The sequence below is a fragment of the Canis aureus genome, chromosome 33 (genome assembly GCF_053574225.1).
Source record: "Canis aureus isolate CA01 chromosome 33, VMU_Caureus_v.1.0, whole genome shotgun sequence".
Classification (NCBI taxonomy): Eukaryota; Metazoa; Chordata; class Mammalia; order Carnivora; family Canidae; genus Canis; species Canis aureus.
The window spans coordinates 26,442,025-26,462,762 of record NC_135643.1 but is presented as its reverse complement, the minus strand read 5'-3'; the positions used below and the strand labels follow the sequence as shown (position 1 = coordinate 26,462,762).

General features: G+C 35.7%; 1 protein-coding gene across 2 annotated transcripts in view; it reads right to left on the bottom strand.

Annotated features, from left to right (window-relative positions):
* Nucleotides 1-20,738, bottom strand: part of TET2 (tet methylcytosine dioxygenase 2) — a 125,192-nt gene that overhangs the window by 28,238 nt on the left and 76,216 nt on the right. The window contains exons 3-6 of one of the 2 annotated variants that reach the window (XM_077882183.1): nt 10,507-13,988; nt 8,734-8,824; nt 7,217-7,310; nt 6,410-6,618 (exon numbers count right to left, since the gene is read on the bottom strand). In XM_077882183.1, coding sequence (XP_077738309.1) covers nt 6,410-6,618; nt 7,217-7,310; nt 8,734-8,824; nt 10,507-13,942 — 3,830 coding nt within the window. In that variant the 5' untranslated portion in view covers nt 13,943-13,988. The remainder of the gene's footprint in view (nt 1-6,409; nt 6,619-7,216; nt 7,311-8,733; nt 8,825-10,506; nt 13,989-20,738) is intronic. The other variant, XR_013370771.1, reaches the window with a different exon arrangement.

The following is a 20,738-nucleotide window of genomic DNA, read 5'->3' as shown; positions in this document are numbered from 1 at the left end:
AGTTTTGCCAAAAAACTAAAACTAGAAATACCATATGATCCAGTAATTCTATTACTAGGTACCTGTCTAAATAGCCAACATATGAAAGTAGCCTAAGTGTCCATTACTAGATGAATGGATAATGAAGATGTGGCATATATACAATGGAATATTAGCCACAAAAAAATGAGACTTTGCCATTTGTGACAACATGGTGAAACCCAGACAGTATTATGTTAGGTAAATACATCAGACAAATACCATATGACTTCATTTATATGTAAAATCTAAACCACAAAACAAATGAACAAACAAAACTCCAAAGAAACAGAATCATAAATACAGAAAATAAACTGATTGGCAGAGATGAGGGTTGGGAAGATGGGTGAAATAGATTAAGGGGGATTAAGAGGTACAAAATTTCAGTTATAAACTAGGTCATGGGGATAAAAACTACAGCATGGGGAAAATAGTCAATCATACTGTATATAATATTGTATAATGACAAATGGTAACTACATTTATCCTGGTGGGCATAGTTTAATGTATAAAATTGTCAAATCACTATGTTGTATACCTGAAACTAATATAACATTGTATGTCAACTCTACCTTGATTAAAAAGAATCACAAAAAATAACTGTATAGGTATGCTAGCAATGAACAGTCCAATAATGAAATCAAAATAATTCCATTTAACAGCATCAAAAAGAATAAAATACTTAGAAATTCAACATAAGTGTGTAGGACTTGCATACTGAAAACTATAAAACATCATTGAAAGAAATGAAAAGCCCTAAGTAAGTGTAACAGCCTCCTTTGTTAACCAATTGTAAGACTTAATATTGTTAAGCTGTCAATACACCCTACTGGTCTGCTGATTCAATAGAACCCCTGTCAAATCCCAGATGGGGAAATTGACAAATTGATCCTAAAATTCTCAAGGACATGAAAAGTATCCATAGCAGTAAAACAAAACAAAACAAAACAAAAATTCGTAAAACATTGGAGGAAATATAGAGAAGTGGTGGTTGCCAGAGAGGAGGTGATACGTGAAATGAGCAAAACAGGTGAATTTCAATTTCAGAACTTACTATAAAACTACAGGAATCAACACTGTATATTATTGCCATAGGACAGATATGTGGGTAGGTTAATGGAATAGGTAAGTCTCAAAACAACCCATACCATCTTTGTCAATTAATTTTTAATGAGAGTGGCAAGACCATTTAATGCAGAAAATAATCTCCTCAATAAATGGTGCTGAGCAATATGCAAAAGAATGGTATTGGACTCTTAAAATCATAAAATTAATTCAGCAGTGATCAAAGAAATAAACATTAGAGCTAAAACTCTAATACTCTGGAAAGAAAACAGATGTAAATCCTCAAGACCTTGGATCATGCAAAGGTTTCTCAGGTAGAATACTAAAAGTATAGGCAATTAAAAAATATATAAATTTGATTTCATCAAAATTGAAAAATTCTCTGCTTCAAGGACATTACCAAGAAAGTGAAGAGGCAACCCACAGAACAAGAGAAAATATCTGAAAGCCACATATCTGATAAAGTTCTAGTATCTGGAATATATAAAGAATTCTTACAACTCAAAAAAACAATAAACTCAACTTAAAAATGAGCAAAGAATCAAGTAGGCATTTTGCAAAGAAGATATATGAATAGTCAATAGTACATAAAATAATGCCTAACATCATCAGTCATTAGGGAGAACAAATCAAAACCACATGATACATGTCACACCCACTTGGAAGGGCTATAACAAAAAAGACAGACAGTAACTAGTTTTGGTGAGGATGTGGAGACATTAGAACTCCCATAGATTGCTGGTAGGAATGAAAAATGGTACAGCTGTTTTGGAAAACAGTTTGGTGGTTCCTCAAAAAGTTAGAGTAACCATATGACTAACGATGTCACTCCAAGAGAACTGAAAACTATCCATACAAAAACTTGTACATGAATGTTTACAGCAGCCGTATTCATAACAGCCCCGAAGTGGAAACAATCCAAATATCCATTTACTGATGACTGGGTAAGGAAAACGTATTATACATACACAATGGAATGTTATTCAGTCACAAAAAGGAATAAATTTCTGATGAACACTATGACATGGATGAACCTTTAAAACATTATGCTAAGTGAAGGAGGGCAGGCAGGTCAGGAACTAAATACTGTATTATTCCACTAATACAAAATGCCCAGTATAGGTGAATCTATAGAGTCAGAAAGTTGATTAGTGGTTGTCATTTTAGGGGAGAGGGGAATGGGAATTGACTATCTAATAGGTATGGGGTTTTCCTTTGAGAGTGAAGAAAATATTGTACAGTTTTGTGAATATACTAAACCACTGAATTGTTATACTTTAAAATGCTGAATTTCATGGTTTATGAACTATATCTCAAAACAAAAATTCCTGCATAACAAGGTGGAGCGACTTCAAAATGATTTCCCACATGAAATTACTACTAAAAGGCATTTTTATTTCTACAGGGCCTTTTATTTCTATAGGGCCCATTGTTAGAATTAACACATGGCAGTCTCATTTAACAGACTCTGAATTTGGCTCATGGTTAAATGACAAATCAGTAAAGCCATTGTAATAAAAATACTCATGTATATAATGTTTTAAAATACATTCTCAACCTCTGGGTTACCATCTGGACTTCCAACAGGAAAAAAAAAAACTTTAAAAATTAGATCACATATTTAACCATATGCAAGTTTAGAAACACTAGCAAAATAATTTAAATGTAACAAATAAATGTATACTTTGAAAAATAAAAAAATATATCAATTTGGAAACTCAAACAAAATAATGGAAACCAGCAATGATCCTCAATGAATATGCTGCACCATTAGTTGTCAGTTTTCTGGGAAACTTGATGATGGACAGATCAAGCTGACAACTCCTAAACTCACTAAGCACTCTTAGTATCACTAGGAATGAAACAAAGCAGATATTATAACCCTCCTGCTGGATATGAAGAACTAAGATTATTTCACCACCACTTACGAAGCATTTCTGCCAATATATACATACATGTATGCATGCATAACTTAAGTCTCTTAATATGAGTATACAAAAGATAGTTGGGATAGAGAAATAAGTCGAACAAAACCAGTATGCAATCAGCCAAATCCAGAATGTGGGAAATTTTATGGAGCAAATTATACAGCCTGTTTAACAAATAAATTCATTAAAAAGAGAGGGGGAACTGTTATAAACAAAAAGAGGCTTATGAATCATATAACTTATCTCCCACATTAGGATATTTTTGAGAGTTAAAGGAAGTTCAATTAATACTTATGCTAGACAATAGGCATGGATTGGGACCACTCAAAAGCCTCAATCAAGTACAAGGAATGGGCTTTCTTGTTGTCAATATCTTTTTACTATTGATGATGATGATAACGCTGATGATGATGATGATGATGATGATTTTAAAACAGGATCCAGTTAGGGAATCTGAATGTGTTCTGAACATGTAATGATATTTAAAGAATCACTGACATGACACTGTAACTAGGTTTTGTAAAAAAAAAAAAAAAAAAAAAAAAAAGAGTCCTTATCTGCTTGAGATACACACTGAAGTATAAGTATGTGAGGTGGAATCCGGGGTTTGCTTTAAAACATTGGTGGGGGTGGGGGGTGAAGGTTACGGAATTGTAGGGGAAATACATGAAACAATACTGATAAAATGTTGACAAGCACTGAAGCTATGTAATGGGTTCATGGGTATTCATTACCCTGCACCCCTCCATTTATGCACGTTTGAGAATTTTTATGATATAAAGTCAACTTTAAAAAAATTAACATCACCCAGCACGGTGGAACACATTTCTGGCTCTGACTTCTTATAATGACAGATACACTCCCACAACTCTTACTTGCCAAAAAAGTATTGGTTAGGCTTTGTCATGAAATGGAAATCTCAAAGGGAAATCTTTAAAGAAGAAACAGCTGGTTAGGCTCAAAGGAAATGTAAAAATTCGTTTATGACTTTCCCACTGAGAGATACTCTCAGAGTTCTTTTCTGAACACACAGTGGGTGGTTGTGGTATATGTACTCACTGGGGTTTGTAAGAACTTAGAGATGAGGCCCATACATCTTTGAATATTAAACTGAGTCAGCAGCTCCAACTGGAGGTTATTCTGTTTCTGGCAAACATAAAATTCTGCCACACATAAAATTTATTTTATGGGGTATTAGAAACTTCTAAAACTTCATCTGAATGACATCTCTATTGCCATTGGTGTCTATTTTAATTGTGTATGTTAAGTTTTGTTTTGCTTCTGGAGAATTGTTCTAGATATGCATTTAACCCAAAGGTAAAACTTCATCGAAATAATGACCCTTACCTTTTTGAAATTCCAGACACAGAGAAGCAAAAGTATGCAGATTGGCCTTTAAAATGTCTTAATATTTGAAGCATATCTTTTAATAGTTTTGTACTCACCTTCTGTTTAGACCAGTTAAACTATAATTTTTCTTAGGCCCTGGCCCAATGATTGTTCATGGATTTTAAATGCAAAATAACACAATTTAAGAAAGTTCTTAACATAGAATTTCTTTCTATATGTCAGATTCCCTTTCAGGCAATAGCATTTATAGAAATTATAGAAGAGCCCCCAGGAGAAAAATACCAGAGATACAGAATAACTGAAAATGAAATCAATTACAAAGAATGTGAAATATTGTTTGCATGACACTTCAAGAAATTTAAATAAAACAACTGTTATTTTCACAAGAAGTTCTTCAGTGGTTTAGAAGTTCAAGTCACCAAGTCTAAGAGGAAGTCTGCTTTAAAAAAACACAAGGCAGATACTTAATTCCTGAGAAAAATGCTATCACTGACATCATTCCAAGGTGGCGTGACTTTTATTTTTTTTCTGATTAAAGGCATTTAAATACATCTTTTAAAGAAGGGACAAGGGAAATTAGGATAAACTGAATATTTTATACCTAAAGTAGTCCATTGTGAGTTTATGAGTCATGTGTTATGAATCAGCATTCTATCTTCCAGCACATCATTTATAAAAGTGGATTTATAGCAGTGAGGTACATGCCATGAAATTTTTAGACCATAACTACCACAGGAAGCCAAGTCACACTTTCATATACGAAATGTAACTTTCCTAGACGTATTATTTATAGTCGATTTCCACACCTCCCGTGACCCAGAGAGAAAACCCATGTTAACATGAAGTTAGTAAAGCCATATCAGTCAGAGTAATAGTCAGCAAAGGAACAAATTAGGTTAGCAACAAGCTGTTGAAACGAGCAGCATAGTAGTTCCATAAATTCAGTAAACTTTATTATAGTTTGGTGAATACAGAGGAAAGGAGACTAAAGAAGTGCAAAATTAAAATTATTTTAGGAATAATTGTAAAAATAACTCCTGCAGGATTTCCGTATAGTACTATGAATTGTCCTGTATTTTTAAAATGTTAAACAGGAATAGCATAGCAGAAGAAAAATAATAATGAAGATTCCTCCAAGTGAAGAGTTAAACTTCCTAGACTGGATGAGGTTAACAAAAAAAAAAAAAAAAACATACTGGCACTTGGATGCATTTAATATGTTTAACTGCATGCCCCTGCCCTCCTATTCTAAATGTTTATATTCCTGGAAAATAATGAATGTCCATAGCCACTAATTTCTTGCTTTAATTTAGTAGCAGTAAATATGAAAGCAATTTTTATTGTTATTGTGGAAATAATAAACTAGATTGAACTGAATCGTGATTCAGTTTATTTCTACAGAAATTCTATAAGCTTTATATTTTTATGTTTGCTACATTAAGGTTCTTGACCTGGGAATCCTAAAATTTATCACCAAACTTTTTTTTTTAAGATTTTATTTATTTATTCATGAGAGACACACAGAGAGAGGCAGAGACATAGGTGGAGGGAGAAGCAGGCTCCCTGTGGGGAGCCCAATGTGGGACTCGACCCCGGGACCTCTGGGATCACTTCCTGAGCCAAAGGCAGACACTCAACTGCAGAGCCATCCAGGCATCCCAATTTCTCACCAAACTTACTTTCTGTTTCAGACACTGCAACATAGAAATGGTGTCAATACTTACTAGTGTGGCCAGGTACACAAGAGTTGTCACTTGCAGCAAGTGGACACAAATATTTTCAAGTTTATGGCATATTCGAGTTCATGTGAGTACAGACACTCAGCAAGCTGCTCCTAACTAAATGTCTACACTGTCTGAAGGTACAAAATAGTTATTGAAATCACCTCAAATTACCCACATTAGCAGATACGACTTCCTTCTGCACGACTGTGAAACAAGCATTTCGGTTCCCATTTTATAAATGTAAAAATGTCGGTTCAACTCCCTTCCCCAAACACAATGATCAGATTTGGCTATCAGTGGAAAAAGAGGGGAGGCTTCACTTACTCTTCATTCAGGGCACACCGACGATTGGTGAGAGTGCCATATTTCCTCAGTGTTTCAGTGAGCTCCGAGTAGAGTTTGTCAGCCAGGGACAGTGGGATTCCTTCCCACACCAGGATGAGAATCACAATCACTGCAGCCTCACAGGTGTGGCCAGCTCGCTCCCGCACCAAACACAGTAGCTTCTCCTCACTGCAGCTTCTGCGAACCACCTGTGAGGGTTCCCATTCCACCCCAACACCCCCACCCCAACCAAAACAAAACAAGGGTCACTTGTGGCAGATGAGAGCACTGATTTATGTATGCATATTTTTTCATGTCTGGGTCACAACTAGGGCAACATTTACTAGCACCTGCAACTTGCCTTTTGTTACCCATCTATGAAATTGGGGTCAGAACCAGGACAGGTGCAAAACTGCTCAATGTTTAGCAGACTATACCAGTACAGTGAGAGGCAATGCCCCCTGCATTAAAGCTAGAGCTGCATAAAAAACATGCAGGTCTTTTTCACAAAGTTCAAAGCTTTCAAAAATGACAATATAAAGTTTAATGGAAGGTATTTAAAGGATTAAGGACAACTTCACATTCCAAGAAGAATTATACCTTTTATCAATTTGAACGGATTTAAAAACTAATGATTTAAAAACTAATCTGCCTTTTGCTTAAGAGCTAACACAAAATAAATATGAGCAACGTTCATTTCAACTAGCATAAATGACTCTCAGATCTGGTAACCCAATTCTCAGGGTTAGATTAATGAATCAAAATGAACAAGATTCAAGACCAAAGGCCTTGTCAAGTCACACTTACCCATTTAGCAATAGGACATCCCTGAGAACTTTTGCCTTCTTTACCAGTATAGATGACTCTTTCAATCCTAATAGCTTTACCCTTCTGTCCAAACCTTAAAAGAAATCCACAGAAACACACACACATAAAATTAGCAAATGAAAGTGAGGCAACCAAAATACTGAACATTTGAGCATAATTTTATTCTATGACCACATCCTGAGAAATGAATGGTTTAATTTATTAAAAAAAAATAAGTCTAAGCCAAGCAAACTGGATAACAGACTTTAAGCTTTGTATTTCTTTGGTATAAAATATATTGATAATTGTAATGAACTATTTTGAAATTATATGTCGGGTGAAAATAAATGGGAAAGCTTATTTTTAGACATAATTTCACAAAGCACAAAACTTTTTTAAGTTTGTTAAATTCAGTCTTCTAAGATATATACTATTTGATTTTTGTCCTTTACTAAATTTAGCTATTTTAAAACTTGGGGAATCACAACAGATTTTAGTTAGAACTATTCCTCTGTTCCTCAAAGAATCTCTACCATTTTTTAAAGATGGCTTGCAAATAACTAGCATCTGGCAATTTTGAAAATATAGGATAGTTCTAGAGATAGATTATATTCTCCCTTATGACCAAGGCACTACTTACTACTTGATAATAACAAAAGGCACTTAGGGAAATCCCCTGTATCTGCCAGGCTACTAGAGGATTATTTAGTGAATTTCTACATACTAATTTAGAAATGGATAATTTGTAAATTGGGCAAGAATGATACAAAATATGTCCTTGCTGCCCACAATGTCTCCTATTATATTTTAATAACACTGCCTACCTCATAAAGAAAAGGCACCCTAGCATAGTAACAACTCACATCTGTGGATACCTATATGAAAGTCTTTCTCTGCATTGATTGTCTCTCTCATAAGTCTTCTACATGCAGGACTAATTGTAGATTCAGGTAAATACTTGCATACCTGTGACTGACAGTAAAAAAAAAAAAATGCAGCTATAAATAGAATCTATCTCTATTTCTATTCAGCATCTCACACTTAACTTACCCTCTGCTCATACTAAGGGACTACTTCCTTACAGATCACTACTCTTTACAACTCTAGGTTAATTTAACTCCATGATTCCTTTCTTATACCACATTTCCCCCCTCTTTCTTCTTTGACACTTTATCATCAAGTGGGAAAGCCAGAGTGGGGCCTCTGTTTGCAGCCTGTGCCAGCACCCTTGTGCCTGGCAGGCTGGCTGGCTGGCTGGTTCTTGTGCGTGCTTGGGTTTTCTGGCATCCATCTCAAAGTGGGCAGCCTGTGCCAGCTCGCAGACTATTAGTCCTGTCAAATATTGTGACTCTCTGGTGAATAGCACAGTGTGTAGTGCTGGCAACCCTAGAATAGCTAAGCCTACTAATAATTACTCAATTTACAATTGTTTACTGCTTTGTATGTGAAAGCTGAAAAAATTCTGACATATACAAAAGGATAAACGTTAATCTGCCCTGTGCCTTTGCGTTAATTACCTTTCTTCCATGATTTCTCTAATAGCTGCCACATTAGGACCTGCTCCTAGATGGGTATAAAAAGGACCTTCATCTTTTTCAATAATTTGCTCTGTTGAGATAATAGAAGATTATTATTTTAGACCTCAATTATACTAAATATAAAGGCTACATCCACAAAGCTTATCCCCCACCTGCACATTAAGGGCCCTAAAATGTGACTTTAAACACTTTTTTTCTTTAAAAATGAATAAATTGATGGACTGATCTATTAGAAAATGTGCCAAGTAATTAAGTATATGTACATGCTGGCTGTTGGATAAAAAATATATTAAATTACATTTCAGATACGGAATAAGAAATTATTTAAACAAAATAAGTGGAACTAAACAACACAGTGAGGGATTTAGAATATATTATATGTAATACCGACTACAATCCAGTGTTTTAACTGAAAAAAAAATTTTTTTTTTATAGCTATCTAGAAGCCTGCCTGTTCCTTGGATGTTAAAAGATTAAAAATAAAATTTCCTGTCTTATCTCACCCCCAGGATATTGGCTCAGTTTTTATTGTCCAAGTACATTTTTCTCCTCTCATTTCCCTTCAACATTTAATTGCTGTGTCTTGAAAATAAGAATATTGATTCCAGACCTGTATTTGTAGTACTTTAGAACAATTTATGATGGAGAAAATACTGGAGAGAGGGTCAGGTAAAAGGAAGAGTTTCTTGTAAACTATCAAAGATGGGGAGTGGGAGGGGATGTTAGGGTGATGGGAGAAGAGGCTGCAGATGATTAGAACTTACCTAATGTTATCTATGACATGTGTGGTAGTTATCCCCTGAGGCAACCTAGTATTAACCACACAAAGGGGCGGTATGGCTCCTCCCTCCATTCTTCTATAAAATGTGTGGTGTCCCATTGTAAGAAGAAGAACATGAGGTGAGTGGACCACTGGCCATATCAGTTTAACATTTGTTTTTTTCAAATGTCTTCTACTGTATCCAAGCTGAGGAACTATAATAAAGTCTTTATATATATTTTATATTTAAATATATGTATCTATCAGAAAAATGTTTCCCTATTCCAACAGGCCTATTACGTAGCTTGAATTTTAACAAAAAGGTGTCTGTTTGAAAAAAGAAAAAAATATACTTTCTATCAAAAAGATGACACTTTAAAGAAAAAGTAAAATCAGAACGAATATAAATCATACAGTATTTTAAGTGTATACATGCAGGAAGGGCAACTTCATGAGTATTCAGAACTTTAGCATTATAATTTCCCCCAACTCACCAAGCCTGAAGACAATCTCCCCCTTATCTAGAAATTAATGTTGTAAAAAACACTAATATGTTCAACCCTGAATTAATACAAATTAAAAAGTTTCCACATTAATTTGCATATAGCAGTTAGTTTTCTCATTTTAATAGATGTTTTTACTATCTAGGTGTCTCTCCAGGCAATGATACACAAAGAGTTAAACAGATTGATTAATCTAAAATAGATACCTTTACATTTTAAGGGGTTTGATTAGAGGAAGAAATGAGCATGTACATTGTTTTATTTATTTATTTATTTTTGAAAAACTGAATGTAAGTGAAGTTCTCTCTTGCACAGCACAAGCATCTGTAATTTAAAGACAAGAAATGTAAGCTTCAGGTTTTTTATGAGCCTTTACAAATTGCTGCCAGACTCAAGATATTTTAAAAAAGAAAGAAAATCCCATATCTGAAGATGAATTTGCTAATTCTGGATAAACACCATGTGTCTCAGTACTTTTCTGGCACTTACCTACACATCTGCATGATGGGAAATCATATTGAGTCTTGACAGGTGTATCCAATAAATTTTTTATAGGAGTATCTAGTAATTTGGAAGGTGACTCTAAAAAATTATTGAGAACAGAACCAGCTGTTCTTTTGGTTGGTGTCTTTTCTGAAGAAGGAGTTGCTTGCTGCTCTAAAGCTTGGGTGTGGCTATCAAGTTCTGCGGCAGTGGTTTGTCTAGTTAAAACTGTGACTGGCCCTGACATTTCAACTTTTACTTGCTTCTGTGATTTGAGAGTTAGAGCTTTATGGTCAAATAATGATTTGACCTGAAACTGCTTGAGATGTTGCTCCATGGTCTCAAGGATGCTCCTTTGCTGCACATTATCACAACTCGGGGGTGGAATCTCTTGCTTAGTTGTCTTTTTCCATGTTTTGTTTTCTGGCTGTGCTGACATGAGGCGCATACAGGTATGCGGCTTGGATCCAGGTTCAACCTTAATTGGCCTGTGCATCTGATTATGGCAAGACTCAGTCTGGGGGTGTTGTGTTTGCTGCTGTTCTTGCTTTTGCAAGAGGTGCCACCTTAGAGCAGCATGCTTTTGAATGTCCTTCTGGGGAGGGGTCTGACTGTGACTTCCTCCCTGGTCAGACACAGGGAAAGTGTTTGGTTGGTTTTGCATCAGGTACCTTTGCTGAGGGAGTTGTGTTGCTTGCTGGCCAGACATATCTTGGTTTCTACTTCTATATCCCTGTAGAACTGAAGCTTGTTGAGGCTTCTGCTCTTGCTCTTGAAAGCACCTATGAAGAACATCTTGCTTTGGAGTCACATTATTTGGAAAATATTGCATGTGATGCAAATTTTGAGTCTTGTTTCCTGCAAAGAGTTCAGAATTTATAATCTGTTCCTTATTTTCTGGAACTAGGTGTGTATTGTTTGAACAAGCAATCTGTAGTTTGCCTGCATTTGATTTCAAGACCTGACCATAGGGGGGATTTCTACTATTCATATTCTGTCCTTGCTCCAATCCCATTTGAGTATTATGAGTCTGGAACTCACTTGATTTCAAATACTGATTTTCACCACGGAAACATTCTTCCACTTTAATCTGGCTAAAGAATGATCCTTCTCTTTGCTGATCATTGTTGCCTTGGGATTGAGAAAAAGTCTGCGGCATTTGTTCTTTATTCTTCATTTGCAATTTTTGCTGTTGCTGCTGCTGCTGCTGCTGCTGGTGGTGGTTTTGAGAGATAAGTGAACTCTGGGATGGTTGTGTTTGTGTTTGTGCTGCCTGCTTATGAGGCTTGTGTTGTAAAAGGTGTGAGTTTGAGAATGGCTCAGTCTCTGAAGCCTGCTGAATCAAGTGCTGTTTTAATGTTGGGGGTATGAGTTTCTCAGTTTGGGAATCTGGTCTTTGTTCAAAATAAAACCTGTGTGCGCACAGTGACTGCATGTGAGCTTTGGATGAAGGGTCTGTCTTGGAGAAGTGCACCTGGAGTGAGGGTTTTTGGAACTGGAGCTGCTGGTCCACTGTACCTTGAGACTGCCCTTGATTCATCTCACCGTGGTATCTCTGTGGTCTATGCTCTGGCTGCATTATTTTCTGGATATAAGCCTGTCCTGGGAGCCCCCCAGGCAGGCTGGAATTTCCAGTGTATTGTTTGGAGGTCATTTGATTGGAGGGGTTGGACTGATACTGAAGAACTGACCGCAGTGATGCCTCATGACATTTTGGATGGGATTCTGCTTGATGAAAGTGAGGGGGTTTCAGTTCAATCCACCCTGGTTTCAGATAAGGCTGTGCTGGGAGCACAAGGCCTCGTGTTTGTTCCTTGTCTCGACCCTTCAGAATATCTTGCTCTCTATGTCCCATCAATTGCTGGCAGTGGTCCTGTGGATCCCCACTGCTACCAAGAATTGTTGGGTTATGCTTGAGGTGTTCTGATATTTGTCTCACTTTCTCAGAACATGCTGGAACAGTCATCATCCCTGGAGTCTGGATGTCATTCTTGTTAACACAATTATTCTGAGGCCTTTCTGGAAGCATCAGAGAGTGGTTGGGTATATGTGTAGATGGATTAGGACTTGGGGATGGCTGTGCCTCACATTGACCCTCTATTTTGACTTCCCTTAAAAGAGCTGTGTTACTTTGGTTGGGGTAGTGATGGTGTTCTTCCAAAACTCCATCATTCAGAGTGCTTTTTCCTTCTGAAGGAAGCTGAGAAACTTGTGGAAGAGGAGTAGGGGGAGAAAGAAGCAGTTGTGATGGTGGTGGTGTGGTAGGGGCAGAAAAGGAATCCTTAGTGAACACTGAGCTTTGCCTGAAGTAAGCACCATTTGTTTCATTTTGCTTTAAATACCGTTCAGAGCTGCCACCAGGAGCTTGCAAATTGCTGCTGGAACCTGAACAGAATTCTTCACCAGATACCAGCTTTGTGGTTCCTTGGATATTACTGTTTTCGGCACGAGACGGGCATCTGTCAAAAAGCAATTTTTGTTTTTCTGGTTTCTGGAAGGGACAGGTCCCTATCATTGCAGCTGTCTTACTGGCTTTATCAGCATCACAGGCCTCAGTCACCACTGCAACTGGCTCTGGACGCAGCTCAGAGTTCGAGGTCTGTGGGAGATTGATCTGCCCTGAGGTATGCGATGGGTGAGTGATCTCACAGGACAACTCATTAGTAGCCTGACTGTTAATGGCATGTTTGTGAGATGTGGTTTTCTGCACCGCAACGGAAACACAATCTGGATAATATTGAGACAGTGTTTTTTCCAGGAGTTCACCATGTGTGTTTTCCATGGAAGAGGCAGAAACTGTAGCACCATTAGGCATTAGCACTGCCTTGTTTGTAAGAAGTAATGTAAAGTTCTTGTCACGGTAGTTAGCATTTTTCTCTTTCTGCTCATTCGGAATCTGAAGCTCTGGTTTTTCAGACCTACTGCAGTTCTGTGTTGAAGAACTGATGAGATCTTTAACTGCATTTTCTTGGGCTACAGAGCTCACAGATTCTCTCTTATCGCTTAAATCGGAGACATTTAGTTGACTGCTGCCTTTGCCTGGATTACTTTCTTGGCTTTCCCCGAAGTTATTTCTTTCTCCATTAGCTTTTTGGTCTTGTTTCAATTTCTTGTTCTGATGAAGCCCAGAGAGAGAAGGTTCACTAACTGTGCGCTTTATTCCTCCATTTTGCAAGCACCTGGAATACCCTCTACCTTCTTGGATAAAGTCTGGACTCACGCGACTATTCTGGCTTCTCTTCATATGGGGTATTCCATGGTAACTTTTGAAAGACTGCCACTTGGTGTCTCCATTTACTTCTGGATAAGGTCTCTCAGTCAATGGGCTTCCATTCTGGAGCTTTAGGGCCAGAGGTTCTGTCTGGCAGTTGGGAGAAGGAGATGGTGTCAGGAATGGACTTAGTCTGTTGCCCTCAACATGGTTGGATCTATCCTGTTCCATCAGGCTTGCTTCGGGGCCATCCACAAGGCTGCCCTCTGAATGAATTCTAAAGAGCATGGAAACAGAAAATGAAATGTATTAATACATTTCTAGCAGTAATAACAAATATTGGAGAGTAACCATGACATTCATAATGCTGAAATTCCTAGACATAGCAAACTGTGATACTCATTTTCATATTTCAGTGTGACAACCCATAGCTGACTATTTTTGTCTTCCCAGCAACTCTCAAATATTTATGGTCATGGAGAAAAAACATGATCAAAATCACCAGCTGATGTGGGAAATTCATACTGCATTAGTAAACAGAATCAACCTCCTTCCCAAATAATTTTTTTTGTCAAAATGCTAAAAGCAATAGAGAAGGATTATCTCCTTTTTTTCTTTCTTCTCTAGTACCTTACACATCCAATCACTTGCTAAGATCTGTCAGTTCCATTCCCTATACTCCTTAAGTCATCTCCACTGCTGCTTGGTAGCCAGACCTATATTATCTCACTTCTTTATCTTTTGCAGTAGCTCTTTAATATTTTTTTTAAGATTTATTTATTTATTCATGATAGACATAGAAAGAGAGAGAGAGACAGAGACACAGGAGGAGGGAGAAGCAGGCTCCAGGCCGGGAGTCCGGCGCAGGACTCGATCCCAGGACTTCAGGATCGCGCCCTGGGCCAAAGGCAGGCGCTAAACCACTGAGCCACCCAGGGATCCCCTGCAGTAGCTTTTTAGAAAGTTTTTCCCCAGCCCAGCCTGTTCTCTCCCTAGTCCTTCAAGGTTCCTTCAAATTGTTACCAAAGGGAATGTTCTCAACACAAATCTGATGTCATATCCTCCCGAACATGCTTTGCTGTCTCCACACTGCCTACATTAATAATTCTCAAACTCTTTCACCCACACACCTGAAAGACAAGGCAAATTCCTTTTAGTGTTAATATTCCAGAAAATTGAATGGGGTGAGATATGTCATTTATAAAATGTCATTTCTAGGTGATTCTATGTCTTCCTCCACAGGGGCTGTCTGCCCACTTCTACTGAGAACTGCCTGATACAAATGGTTTTTCATAGGCAGATTTGTATTTTTCTCTCCTCCTACTTCCTCTCACAGCTTACACTCCACCTATAACAACAGCTTATAAATACCCAAACGTGGTAAATCGTTTCAGGCCTCCATGCTGTTTGTCATTTTATTGGCCTAGAATGCCTTCTTAAGTCCCCTGATTTGCCCAGTGACTCCTATACTCCTCTCAGAGTCTCAGGTATCACTTCTCTTAGGATTTCTTCCTTGATTTTCCAAGAGAATTAATCACTTCCTTTTTTTTTTTTTTTTTTTTAAAGATTTTATTTATTGAGAGAGAAAGGGAGCACAGAGGGAGAGGGAGAAGCAGATCCCTGCTGAGCAGGGAGCCCAATGGGGGGCTTGACCCCAGGATTCTGAGATTGTGACCTGAGCTGAAGGCAGATGCTTAACCCCTGAGCCACCCAGGTGCCCCAATCACTCCCATTTCTATGTTATTTCTATATCTTGTATATGGTTTACTGCTGACCATATCTACTCAATTTATTTTGTTTACTCACTGGACTGTGAACTTAAGAACACTCTGTTCATTTTTGTGCTTAGTATAGAGTATCCAGTTTTACAAAATTGATATAAATTTGCTCATCTTACAATCATTTCTTCATTTACTCATTAATTCAAATATTTTTGAGACCAATTCTGATAGAGATTTCAAAGTCCAAATGACTGGAGTGCAGGGAGAAATGGGCACTAAAAACCATAAATAATCCATCATATAAAGTGAATGCTGCCTCATTCATGGTACAGTCATGCTTTATTTTCCCAGTTTTTCTCATCACATTTATTTTAAGGATGAAAGTAAAAAAATCTAGATTATTTTCCCTTCAAGCAAAAAAAAAAAAAAACTACTAAAATAGTCACTGTTTACTAACCAAGACAAGTAAAAAAGAGGAATAAGATATAAACATTAGAAAGCAACACTGAAATTATCGTTTACAGATAATAATATTGTATACTGGCCAACAAAAAGAATCAACTGCAAAACTATTACAGTGTATAAGAAAAGTAGTTGAATAAGAAAAAACAATAGCTTTGATATATAAAAGCAACAACCAGTCAGAAGTTTTAGTGGAGTAAAATACTATGACAGGAAAAAATATTCTTAACACTAGGAATAAATTTAAAAAGAAATGTGGAATAAATCTTTAAGACAGTACTGACATACACACAAAAGCGAAACAAGCAGAAAGGTATAATACGTTCTTGGGTAGTTCTCAAATGAACCTATTAATTTAATGCATTCTCAATAAAAAATGCTAGCAGAATGTTGTGAAGAATTAAAGAACTTGACTCTAGAGTTCACCTGGAAAAATAAACAAACTGGATAGTCAGGAATAACCTGAAAAAGAATTATAAAGGGGCCTGGGCAGGGCAGTAACCAAATTGAAAGAATCTAAAAAGGAACAAAGGCTATTGTATTTAACACAGTTTGTACTTGCAAATCAGTAAAAAGAATGTTAACAAGACCAATGGAGGGATGCCTGGGTGGCTCAGCTGTTGAGCTGCTGCCTTTGGCTAAGGGCTCAGGGCATGACCCTGGAGACCCAGGATCGAGTCCCACACAGGGCTCCCTGCATGGAGTCTGCTTCTCCCTCTGCCTGTGTCTCTGCCTCTCTCTCTGTGTGTCTCATGAATAAATAAATACAATCTTTAAAAAAAAGAAAAAGACCAAAGGAATAGAACAGAATTTCAAGAAAGAGATCCTGCCACACAAATGTGAAATGACAAAATGACAAAATTGGATTTACCTCTAACATCTTATACCAAAATGAATTTTAGATCTATTTAATGCTTGAATATGTAAAACAAAACCCTAAAAAATTTAAAATAGTCTGAGAAAACTTTAAAAAAGAATAATGTAATGACTGGGTGAGTTCTTCATGACACAAAATCTAGAAGACATACAAAGCAAGAAAGTTCAATAAATCTTGTGCATGCAAAAATAAACCCATAAGTGAAGTTAAAAATCACATAAAACTTTTCTTAATATACAGAACTGACAAATTGACAAGGGAAAAACCAATCACTGAATAGAAAAATGAGCAAAGGACATGGACAGTTCACAGAAAATGAAATGCAAGTGGCCCTTAAATGTTTAGAAAGATGTCTAGTATCATTCACAAAAAGAAATGTAAATTCAAACGTCAATAAAATAGTGTTTTTCTCAAATCTGCAAAGATAAAAAAATTGATAGTACATGATGTTGGCAAGCATGTGGAGAAACAGACACTCGTGTGGTTCTTGGGAATGAAAACATATATAAATGCCATGGAGGACAATTTAGCAATAATTTATAGAGTTTCATAGAAACTTTGACTTTTCAGTTTTAAGTTATCTAACAAATATGTTCAGGTGGAAGTATTTTCTATATTTTCAGGTGGAAGTATTTCCAAGTAATTAAGTGAAAAACAGCAAGCTGCAGAACAAGAATGCTACAACCTGGAGACACGGATGGCTCAGTCAGTTAAGCAACTGACCTTGGCTCAGAATATGATCTCAGGGTCACAGGATCCAGCCCTGCATCCCACATGTGTGGCCCTGTGCTCAATGGGGAGTCTGCTTTTCCTTCTCCCTCCCTCTACCCCTCCTCTGCTCGTGCTTTCTCTCTCTCTCTCTCTCTCTCTCTCTCTCTCAAATAAATAAAATCTTTTAAAAAATGCTACAATCTGTACCTTTACAAAAATAACTACGAAATCAGCTCTGGGAAAATATACAAGAAAAATATAATAATGCTTTGCATCCAGGAAAAAGAATGGAGAATCTAGAAAATAGCACCATGAAGGAAACTGTTGTTTTTATTATTGTTTTTGTAAATTTTAGGCATGTATATTAGTTAAAAAGTAAGTAAAACTTAAATTGCAAAGTTACAATTCCTATTACACAAAGATGACAATAGAGCAACATGATGTCTTAATTTCTGCTAGACCAACTTCCTACAAATGTTAAGAGATGGGTTAGATGTGCATAGCCAATAGTTACATATGGCTATGGGGCCCTTTAAATGTGGTGAGCACAAATGAAGATGTGCCATAAGTGTAAATACATATTGGATTTCAAAGACTTTAGTGCAAACAAAAAAAAGACATAAAAGAACTTGATTTTTAAAAATATTTATGACATGTTGAAATAATACTATTTTGGATATTTTAAATAAAATATTTCATTAAAGTAATTTTATTTGTCCCTAAATTTTTACTTGTTTTAGTGAGAATACTGGAAAATTTTAAATTTCATATATGGCTTATGTTATATTTCTATTGGACAGTTCTGAGCTAGACTAATACTCTTAATCATCAATAATTCTTAATTTAAAAAATTTTAGGTTCTGGAATCATGAAAATTGATTTGTAGTCTTTAAGGTAAGGGGTATCTGCAAAATTAGGGCCACTACCACTGTTCAAAAATTAAGGAGCATAGAAAGAAACCTAGATAAATTATCTTTAGGGACTACGTCAATTAGCTTTCCAAATACTATAACAAAAAATGCTTTCTTTTGGCAACTGTAAAATCATTTCATATTCATACCAATCAAAAAGTATTTACATACACACACATGTACATTTATTTTGTTATATATTATATAAAATTTGCAAGCTCCATATACAATATATATTGTTCTACTTAATTTTCTAGATATAAAATATAATCATTTAATACATTATTCTCTATTATGATCTGTTCCACATAATTTGGACATTCTTTAAAGTGTCAAGGGCAGAATTACAATAGATGAAGTTTGCAAATCTTTTATGAGCATAATAGCTCCTAAGAACAAATGAAGGTGGCTTAAAATGAAATTTATTTCAATATGGAGCTTTATACACAATAGCCATATTTAAATACTAATTTAAACTACTAGCAGAACTATTCTGTCTGTGACAGCAATTTCTTTACTGGGTATAACCACTGGGTATGAATAATGGTTAACTTTTAAGGAGAGCAGGAAAATTATGTATTATCTTTTCATTCTAAGATGAAGATAATTTTTTTGAGGATTACTTGCAACTAGTTTATAAATCTGATTCAAAAACTTTAAACCAATAAAGTATTGTAGAGGAAGAAAAAAATTTATACAAATTCAAAATATCCTAAACTATGCTTTTTGTGTATTACATGACCCAGTAATTTAGTTGCATGGTACACTTTTACTTCTATACTGACACTGGTGATTTTATACTAACATTGGCAAGCATTACTTATTTTTAATAAAAGAAAGAAAGAAATAAGACCTGTTAATTTTACAAATTGTAGAAATATTTTAAAAAGCACTGATGCTATAATCTTTACAGAGTCATTTATGTAGTTTTTCCAAGCTTACAAAAGTCAATAATTTATATATAAAAGAAAAAAATCTAGAATAATTTTTTGTAGATATCTATGTGCTGGTCAGTGAAATTAAAGTTAATAGGTTGTTTTTACAAGTTAAGGGGAAAAAACAAAACTTTTTCTGAAAAACTTTTTTGAATGAACATAAATTTTTGCCATAGAGATTTTTGCTGACATTCCTTTTGCTTTTCAGAGACTAGGAATAGTTTTTATTCATTCATATCTGCTCTTATGAGTAGTGATAGAAATATTTTGAATTCTCTATAGCTGAGTTTTTTGAGATTGAGATTAAATATCCTTTATTTTGTCCTACACTAGAGAACATTTAATCACAATAAGGTCCGGTACCAATCAGGATACTATTCCCTTATGCAACTGAATATTCAAATGTTTTTTAAAGTAATGCTAACTCTTGGAGGTTTGTGTACGGTAGTTTACTCCAAATCAAGTTTGTATCTATAAAAATCAGGAGAGAGAATTTTTACTTTCGGAGTCTCAATTTTACACTACGGATAATGACTCACCTAAAAGGACATTGTCCCATCAAAATTAAAGCATTTTTCCCTAAAATTGTTATGAGTTTATATGCAAGAGTATAAGCAAAGAGCTTTTGGTAAACCTGGCAAGGATGACTGGAATGTTAAGCTTACCCAGTAATGTTTTTCATGGTGCCAACACTTCATGTTATAGTAATTAGTTACAATTTAAAAATGAATGGTGAGCTGTTAACATATATCTGAAGAGATGCTCTCATGGGTCATGGCTGATTTCAAACTGTCAATTTTCAGCTTACAAAATTCCTGAAAATTTTACAATCTGCTCTCACAAACTGTTATAAACTGGTTCTAACAAACTACTGGTAGATTAACAAAATATTAACAAATCATATTACTTTGTTTTAAAAATGGAATGAAAGTTCCCTAAGATCAAGTACAGGACATATTATTTTGATAGTCTTAAAGCAGAGTCATACTAGACAACAAAACTCTTGTTCATAGAATTATTAGTGAACTGCATTTTAAACTTTTGGAAGGCTAAGAAATTTTATAATGACATATCCAAAATGAGTGATAATATGTAATAATGATGGTCCTAACAATATATCAAACATTTCAGAATATAAGAAAGGATCTAGTTCCATTCTCTCACTTTACAGATGTAAAAACTGAGCAATTTTCTTGAGGTTAGGCATCATAATAATCGCTTCCACAGGGTCTAGACTGGTTGCTCCATACATCAAGAAAAACACATAATTTAGGGAGTAATTTTATTTCATTAATAAATTCACTCTGCCAACATTTGAATCTTTTTACAATTAGGATGAAAAAATATTCTGGTTACATGTCTATCAGTCTGTAACCATTAGAACAATTAGGGGCATTTTGCATGTATTTC